General features: G+C 28.5%; 1 protein-coding gene across 1 annotated transcript in view; it reads left to right on the plus strand.

Moving 5' to 3' along the window:
* The first annotated feature begins 4,930 nt into the window (after positions 1-4,930).
* The window catches only part of LOC108731777 (Protein kinase C), a 9,696-nt gene continuing 5,014 nt past the window's right edge, over positions 4,931-9,612 (plus strand). The window contains exons 1-3 of the mRNA XM_018462280.1: positions 4,931-4,945; positions 4,993-5,050; positions 6,823-7,054. Of these exons, the coding sequence (XP_018317782.1) occupies positions 4,931-4,945; positions 4,993-5,050; positions 6,823-7,054 (305 nt within the window). The remainder of the gene's footprint in view (positions 4,946-4,992; positions 5,051-6,822; positions 7,055-9,612) is intronic.

A 9,612-nucleotide genomic window follows, 5' to 3' on the forward strand; every position in this document is an offset into this window, starting at 1 on the left:
CTCACTTACTCACTCACTCACTCACTCACTCACTCACTCACTCACTCTTACTTTTTCTCTCACACATCCCTGCAGAACTGTTTTTTTCTCTCCTACGAAAGCACCTGATGGAGATGAAGTGAAGGTTTGAACTAATATCTTTAATGAAATGTCGCTTGCGAGGACGCATCAGGTTTTCGCTGGGATCTACAATCCAACACTTTGTTGGCAGTTGTTATGTCGACATGTTAATATATTCAAAAAATATTACATGTTGTGTATACAATAAGAATACTAATTTTTATTTTCCAACATACAAAATTAAGATTTTTTACTGATATTTTCTACGATATATATATATATAAATTTTAAATAAATTCACAACAATCGTCTCAATACGCTAATTAAAATAAACAACCAAGTTGCACATTGACATAAAAACAATGTTAAATTGAATATAAAATATTTGTGGAATAATTTTTGGATCATGATAAAAAAACAATTCGAATTTTCTCTGTTTGTTTATTCGCCGATTTATTTAATAGTTTACTTCAATTTACATTACACAATATTTTAATTTATGTTAGGCATGATCAGCTTTTTTATTGTTTATAAAGAAGACGTAATGTGTATATATGATAATTTAAGTTTTGCCAAATTTATAATAAGTTTTATTGTTTGGAAGTTAATTACGTATCGTAATGTAAAATCAAACATCCAATATACTCGTTAACAAAATCTATTGCATAAGTAAATTTATATCCAAATTTTGCATAAATTCAAATAACCGCAACTCCGCGAAAAATGGTCGCATTTAAAAGTTTTTTTTTCATTTTCAAAGATAAAGTACTTTACAAAGCTTTCAGTGCATTTTGAATCATCCTTACCTCTATCTGGTATCTTTTCAAAAATAAGAACACGTTTTTTTTTTTAAGAAATTTAGTTTGTCGCACTCTACCGGATGGAGTAAATTTTTTTTTGTAAATGTCATGATACCATCGTAAAGTATGGACTTTTCCCTTACAAAATAAAAAAAATTAAATCAATGCCTTAAACGATCTAGCTGGATCTTAAATGCTTGTATGATTCTGTGTAAATTTATACAGGGTGGGGAAAAAGTACCGGGACACCTGAATATCATAGAAAATATAAGTATTACAGAAAAGTGTAGTATTCAGACAAAAGTTGTAGGGTTCCAAAAGATTTATTTACTGATCATATCCGTTTGACCTTGCGTCTTCAAAGTCAGATCAAGATCAGATCAATTTTTTAAAATGGAACACCTTATTTTTCATTGCATATTCTCATAGCACATCTCGAGAGTTTTCCAAAACACTATAACAAAATATTTTTTCATGAAATACTTTTGGAGTTATAAGGCTCGAAAGTTACAGTACAGTTGACATTAGCATTACGCAAATTGTCCGACAGACGGCTATAACCTCTTGAATGCTGTTCAAGATTAAAACGCGCGCGGAAATGATTTTTCAGTCTTGAAACGCTAACTCTTAAACTACCGCAGTAATATCACGAGTTAAATTGACTAGTAATTTAACAATTTAATGATTTTTCGCATCTTCGAACGATCTTAATAATGCTGAGTGACATAACTTTAACTGATATGAGTATCGTAACATATTGCGAAAGTGGTTTGTTTCAGAGATATAGACAACTTTGAAGAATGAATTACATATATAGGGACAAATCGTCATATTGACTTCAACAACGATATCTTAAAATTATTAATGAAACAAAATCCATGTTCCACAACAAGAAAACTGGAGGAATAGATGCGAAACGTATATCATCCACTATACTATATTGTCACTAAAAATTTAATAAAGGGAAATGGAATTTACTTATAAATCAACCTGTAGTATCGTTCGTGATTCCAGAATGTGATAAGGAATATCGACGCTTTTCCTGAAACGTAGAGCAGATATTTCATGAACATCTCTTAATCTGCGAAAAATTTTTAATTTTCTTTTCTTTATCGGCTAACAGAATAAGGGTTGGCTTATAATAGGCCGCAATCTATTAACTTTTTCCATAATCCATAAGAATTGACAAATCACAGTTGAATGAAAGAAGAATAATCGACTACGATCGATCAATTCTTACAGATTACGGAAAAAGTTAACAGATTACGACCTATTATAAACCAACCCTAAGACCTCAGAAAATCCTTATATTTCTAAACGAGAGTTTCTGCCAATCTCATCTAATCATTTTCCACTGTAAAACCATAAATTCTCTACTAATTATGCACATCCCGCCTCGCTAAGTGCTATCGTTTGCTAAACACCGATATTTCATTAACGTGAAAGCCTAATTTCATTCTGCGCACTATTCGTCTTGCGTGATGCGTATTTTTGCGTCGAATAGTTTTACTACTGACCTCATTCGCAATGCAGAGCGAGTAATGCTTTCGCTGCAGATGAAACGCGAGATAAGGGCAATGAGATTGAACAGTTCTATGAGTAGTTTCTCACCCGAAATTCTTTCGTAGAACATAATGCAAGTGTCTTTACATTACATTTGTCACTGCATCTGTTGTCCCATTATTTGTCAAATCAAAAGTTCGGAGAAAACGTTACAGTCATTTCTTCCAGGTAGAAGGAAGTACTCATGTTCTTGGATACATGGTATCTCCATTGACCATAAAACCGTTTAGTAAACATTCTCTCATACGAGGTATCCTCTATTCAGCCAATTTTGTGCTCGTGAATACCTGTCGTGCATGTAGGTATGTATTAATGTATGTGTATCTATACCCGAGATGTATATACGAAGCCTTCGATGTTATTATGCCACACTCGAGTGACGGAAGTCGTTAAAATTTCGCTTCTACTAGCGACGAAGCCAAAGCAGTAATTTTAAACAGAGGGGGGTGCCGATAAGGGTCGCTAAAATAGATATACTCCCAGTTTCTGATTTTACCGAACGGCACGCCCTTTCGAGAAAACAGGAGGGATCTTTTCGAACGGTGTCACCATAACAACACAGTGGCAAAAGTTGGCGGATTTTACGTTGAGCGATATAAAATCAATGCCTTGATAAACCTGTGGTTGAGTAACGTTGATATTTGAAATTCCTATACGAAAGTTTTTACGCACGAATGCGCGTAAGGTACTATATTTTGATGAGAATACTATTCTTTTATTGGAGATTAAAGATTTGTCGCTTATAAACACCTTCGGCATTAAGTTAAATCCTCTAAAAACTATTCTGAACGACAACTTTGGTAAAGTTGAAGTCGATAAGTTTTCCTGCGAGGAGAACTATACAATGGCTATCGCAATTAAAACATTTACTTCTACTCTGCAGTATATTATTTTGGTCAGGAACATTTCTTACATCAGCGTTCATATTTCTAGCAGATATTTATTATCTTTCCCGATGATATTGACCTGATAATAAAAATCTTTGTATTATAGACTCACAGTCCATTTTTGATCGTTTGTACTCACGTACTTCCATATATGATTGTATGCGTACGTGCGTGCGTGCGTGCGTGCGTGCGTGCGTGCGTGCGTGCGTGCGTGTGTGTGTGTGTGTTGGAGGCATTTACACTTTAAAATCTGATATTCTCGCTCTTCAGTAAAAAAATTTGAGATTATAAGTATATGACTTCATCATATGGGAAAAATTTGCTATCTTAGAAAAACTCTGTATTTAAATCCTACATAACATGGTTAAAAAATAAGGTATTGACATAAAAAAAATATATAGAGAATGAACAATCTTGACTTTAGATCAGAATTTCAAAATAACTATAATCTTTTTTACAAAAAAAAAAATTAAATGCTGTAAAAAGCCATTTTTTGTACATGTCTCCACAACATTCAAAAATCTATAGGAAACACTTTGTTTAATTCAATGCAATTTTTTATTGTAAACAAGTATTATTTACTATTTTAAATTTATTATGTAGACTTGAATTTGGATTTTTTATAACCATATTCTATAATATCTGCTCTTTTTCTGAAAAAAATATGATGAAAAATTTGCATTTATGTTAGAATTATGTACAATATTCAAATGAATTTGAGAGAACCAATGTATAGACTGTGCTACACAGTAAAAAAAATTTGTGTATTTGTTAACTAGATTGGAAATGATCCACTCACGTTTGTGTTAACAGTTTGTGTTGAATTTTTTAACATATTCGAGTGTTAATTTAACATAATGTGATTATGTTATTTAAAGATTTTTTATGAAATTGATATTCAATGTTTCTTAGTGTTAAAATGACACAATTTATGAGTAAGTGAACAAATAACATAAAAATAATGTGTTTTGAAAGATAAATTGAAAGACAAATGAATAAAATACGAAAACGGAAAGATAAAGGGCATACATCACGAACGCAAGATATTCTTAGCGATAGTTTATATTTGATTTCAAATTATATAATCGAATTACAAAAATATTACATAGACGTTTCGATCTTAAATTAGGCCATCTTCACTATATACGAATTTCATAAAAATTTTTTTCACACAAACGTACGACTAATCTAAGTTCATTCATCTTTTAACATGTCTAATTATTACGCAAGAACGCTCGTTAAATAAAATTGTTTACATTTTTCCTTTTTCTTTATATTGATGTTAGTCCAAAGAGTTTCGAATAATATTCAAAGAAATTCGTTTTTTATTATTTTTTTTCGATAGTCCAAATGTTCATAATTCGTTGTTAATTGAACGCAAAATTTCCAGAATAAAATACGTATTAATTTAACATATCATAAATGTTAATTTTCTGAAAAAAAAATGTTCTCACGGTTTGTTTACAAACTGTGTCGATGTTATCTTTCTTTGTATTTATTCTCTTACATAATATTTGTGTTATCTTCTAACATATTCATCTTGTGTAAAATTATTCAAAAATTCGAGTGGACCGTTTGAGACATGCGATTTGTGTTAAATTCAACACATTTTTTTCAACTATGTATGAAGATGTAGTGTGCATTTTTAGGACTAATCTATTTAACAATGAAAATTGTTGCAGATTGACTTGAAATTTCAGGGAAGGCTGCGATTAACAATGGCAATGTCGACTATATCAAGTAAAAAAAAATCTCATTATTTTAAAAGTACCCTGATGGAAAAAAATCGCTGAAATTGTTGGATTCGACAATGAAATTGTTGAAATGAGAAATGAAAATGACAAAAATATTGTTGAAATTCTTTCAGCATGAATAATACTTTTAATATTGCAATACTATGAATTTTAACAATAATTAATGAAAATTAATGAAGATTAATGAAAAATAACGAAGACTAATGAAAAATATTTAATATTCATACTAATTTATACAGAGATATTGAACATTGAATTATACTAAAATATCATGAATCCTAAAGATAATTATAGAAAATGCATGAAAAAAAATAAATATAATGCAGGACATGTAATATTTTTACAATTTATTATACACTGAAATATACTGATATATTATGAATTTTGAGGAAAATTAATGATAATATCTGAAAATTAATGAAATGAGAACGAAATATATAATATTTTTATAAATTTATCAATGAAAGTTACCGAAAACGGAAATAGGATAATTAAAATGTTAGAATTAATAGTTTAAAGATGGTAATGAAATTTGCTGAAATAAAATAAAATCTGCAGTTAACATTCAGGTAACTAAAAGCACTGAATTCAAAAGAATTGTGAAGAAAATTTATAGGTCTATATTCAAAGAAACCGAACATTGAATTACACTGAAATATTATAAATCTTGAAGATATTTATTGAAAAAGAATGAAAAATAATATAAGACATGTAACATTTTTACAGTATATTATACACTTAAATATGCTGCAGTACTATGAATTTTGGAGATAATTAATGAAAATATCTGAAAATTATTGAAAATGCAAGAAAGAGAATAAAAAATAATGCAAGACATATGTATATAACTTCTACAATTTATTATACACTAAATATGCTAAAATACTTTTGAGGAAAATTAGTGAAAATATCTGAAAAATAATGAAATGGGAACGAAATGTACAATATTTTTATAGATTTATCAATGAAAGTTACCGAAAACGGAAACAGGATAATTAAAATATTGGAATTAATAGTTGAAAGATTGTAATAAAATTTGTTGAATTATAATGAAATATTATAACGAAAAGCTTTGAATTCTTATAACAGTTAAGAAATTGTTAAAATATTGTACAATTAATTTCTACTCTCTTTTATATGTATAATTAAATTAAAACAAAAGTAGTCCAAATCACAATCTTAAAATTATAAAAAACAATTTAATACACTTTAAGAAATTTAAAGAATTTTAAATGCTGTTGACTTGTGGTATTCATGTTACAAAAAAAACTTGCAAAAATTTAAGAAGAATTTTTACTTCAATATCTGCAAACTTACTGTAACATAAATGCCAAGATTAAAATATTAATTATTTTTAAATTTCTTAAAGTGTATTAAATCGTTAATTTTCTTCTAATTTTAAGATTGCGATTTGGACTACTTTCATTATGATTCATTTATACGTAATACTGAATTTTTATGACAAATACTGAATTTTTATGAATTTTGCTGAATAATGCGTCATTACAGTCCTCGTATTCAATGATTTTCACTGTAATCTTAATGATTCAGACTGAATTGTTAATGAAATTTTAATGAAATAATACTGTGGGTCAATTGATACAGATTTCAGTATGAAATTCAGTGAATTTCGATGATATTTCATCATTTTTCATTACAATTTCAATAATATTTTATCATTATTGATCATAATTCAGGAAAAAATTTCCATCAGGGTATACATGATTCAATAACTTGATTTAATATTTTTTTTTGTAGTTCCGCAACCAAGTTTCCATGGAGAGTCTAGTGGTGAAGCACATAAACGTAATAAAGATGAGAAAGAGCCATATGAAAGAGAATTTATTCATCGAGTTTCCTTATCTTTATTACAGCCCTTAAATCGTCAGAAAGTGATGTTACGAAAGGTTCATGAAATAAATGGACATCAATTTATGGCTACCTTTCCGAAACAACTGACGTTTTGTTCGTACTGTCGTGAGTTCATTTGGTATGTATGTCTGTGGAAAAACATCTCTTCTGTCACTTAATATTTTACATACAATACTTCTTGATCGCTATCTTTGATAGCAGAGTGCGTGTTATCTCAAAATACTTGGAAAATGGAAACATGTTTAAACTGATGTATATTTCACCCGCAATTACATTTACAAATACGTCAAAATTTAGTTAATATCTAGTACACCTCGAGTTACTCAATTAAAAATTTGCAAAATGCAGGATATTGCATACATTAGATATTCGGTCTTTGCTCGTTATCTGCATTAGTAATGTCAAGGAAAGGTATTTATTAGTTAGTATGTAATTAATATTGGTTTGTGCATTAGAGATTGGATCATAATAAATAATTATTTTAATTCAAGAGACTCAAATGCAGATTAGAATAAGCTAGCTTGGTATTGCTACTAGAATATATTCTACACAAACGCAATTTGGGATTTTTTCTGTTTTAAATAGGTTTTAAACAGAGTTGCATGTTTGGGTTTTACAAGAGTAGATACATGCCCTATACACAGTTGGAAAAAATGTGTTGAATTTAACATAAATCGCAAACGGTTCACTCAAATTTTTGATTTTACACAAAATTAATATGTTAGAAGATAACACAAATATTATGTAAGAGAATAAATACAAAGAAAGATAACATCGATACAAATACCGTGTAAACATATTTTTTTTCAGAAAATTAACATTTATGATATGTTAAATTAACTGCACATATTTCATTCATTTGTCTTAGAACGTTTTAAAACACATTATTTTTATGTTCACTTACATAAATTGTGTCATTTTGACACTAAGAAACATTGAATATTAATTTCACAAAAAATCTTTAAATAACATAATCACATTATGTTAAATTAACACTCGAATATGTTAAAAAATTCAACACAAACTGTTAACACAAACGTGAGTGGACCGTTTCCAACACAAATACTCAAATTTTTTTACTGTGTATAATTTGCTAAATGCATTTCAAAATATTTAGGTGTTGGAGCATTTGCACAATATACTGTTCTAATTGGCAATATTTTTAAATAAACAATAAATAATTTGTAAAATAGAAGGTTAAATATCGATTAGGATCTATGAAGTGATTTGATCAATCTTTCTTATCGCACAAGTTAGTGTGTCCGGTGAATACACCTAATATTTGAATAAATAAATAAATAAAAAATGAATGAAGATACTCATTCGAATACACTTCCTTTTTATTCATCAAAAAACGAATAAATACTTTTTCATTCCATTTGAATGAATATTTTTTTAATATGATTACGAATATTTTCGTTTCGTAATCACTTTTACTCTGTATTATCAGCACATAACTTGCAAGCCTGCAAGAAAAAACAGAAATCTATAAAAACAATAGCTACGATTACACTGTGCTCTTAGTCCGCAACGATACGATGGGCGTCCTTGTTTAACTTTAGGTTAAACAAAGACATTTTTATTGGGAATAAATAATATATCTCGGAATTTAAAGTCCACAAACCATAATGAACGACGCGCCCAAGATCTTATAAAATGTTTATAACATTATTGTGATGTAACCGGAATTATATCGGAATATGTATAACGCTATCAAATAGATATTTATAATTAAAAAATGTATTGTTTTTTACAATATTTTTCAAAATTGCTAAGTTTCTTTCATAAAATCTGAATATTATAATACAATGACAAAAATAAATAAAATTCATTTTTTTTATTTAAAGTTATCAAAGTGACGGTTATAGTTAAGGGGTAAACGATTGCTTAATGGAGCTTTCTTTTTCAATTTATATTTTGTTTGAATGACTATGAATACTCGTTAAATATTCATAGTTTTTTGTTGTTTTGTGAATAAATATTTTTGAAAACCCCAAAATTTGAATAAATATATGATCATTTTTTTATGTGAAAATTTTGAATAAATACAATTTGGAATTCAATTACAAATTTTTGTATTCATCGGGCACACTAGCACAAGTCATTAATCATCTAAAAATCAAGGAGTCTAGCATAGATGATGACTAAGCATGATTAAAGAAAGCAAACGTAGAGGAAAGGCTCCTATTATATGAGATACCAAGTCAATTATATGAGATACCAAGTTTCATTTGGGATAAATGCTAGAAATCTATGGGCAGAATTTAAAAAAATAATAGGTCATTTTGAAGGGAATTTTTTTTTTAATAAGTTTTAAGATAATGCTATGTAAAATTTAATTCAAATTCTATTTTTTTGTTAAATTAAAGAAATGTAAAAAGTGAGCAAATCATAAAGTTAAAAAATTGTGCTCTTAATATGAGGTACCCCGAAAAATCGATAATAAAACGAAAAGTAGGGGAACCTGGGGTATAATGAAACCATGGGGTATAATGGGATGTACTCGATATCTTTTTACAGATATGCTAATATGTAATGAATTGTCAGACAATAGTTACTGTTAGATGTATCTTATTATATATTGTTATTAGTTGTCATATTATTTTTACCTGAAAATTGCTAAAAATTATTTAATGTGTTCGCTTTACTGTCCGCGAATGAGTTACAGATTCTTTG

Source organism: Mycetomoellerius zeteki, unplaced genomic scaffold, assembly GCF_001594055.1.
Source record: "Mycetomoellerius zeteki isolate Tzet28-1 unplaced genomic scaffold, Tzet1.0 scaffold138, whole genome shotgun sequence".
Lineage (NCBI taxonomy): Eukaryota > Metazoa > Arthropoda > Insecta > Hymenoptera > Formicidae > Mycetomoellerius > Mycetomoellerius zeteki.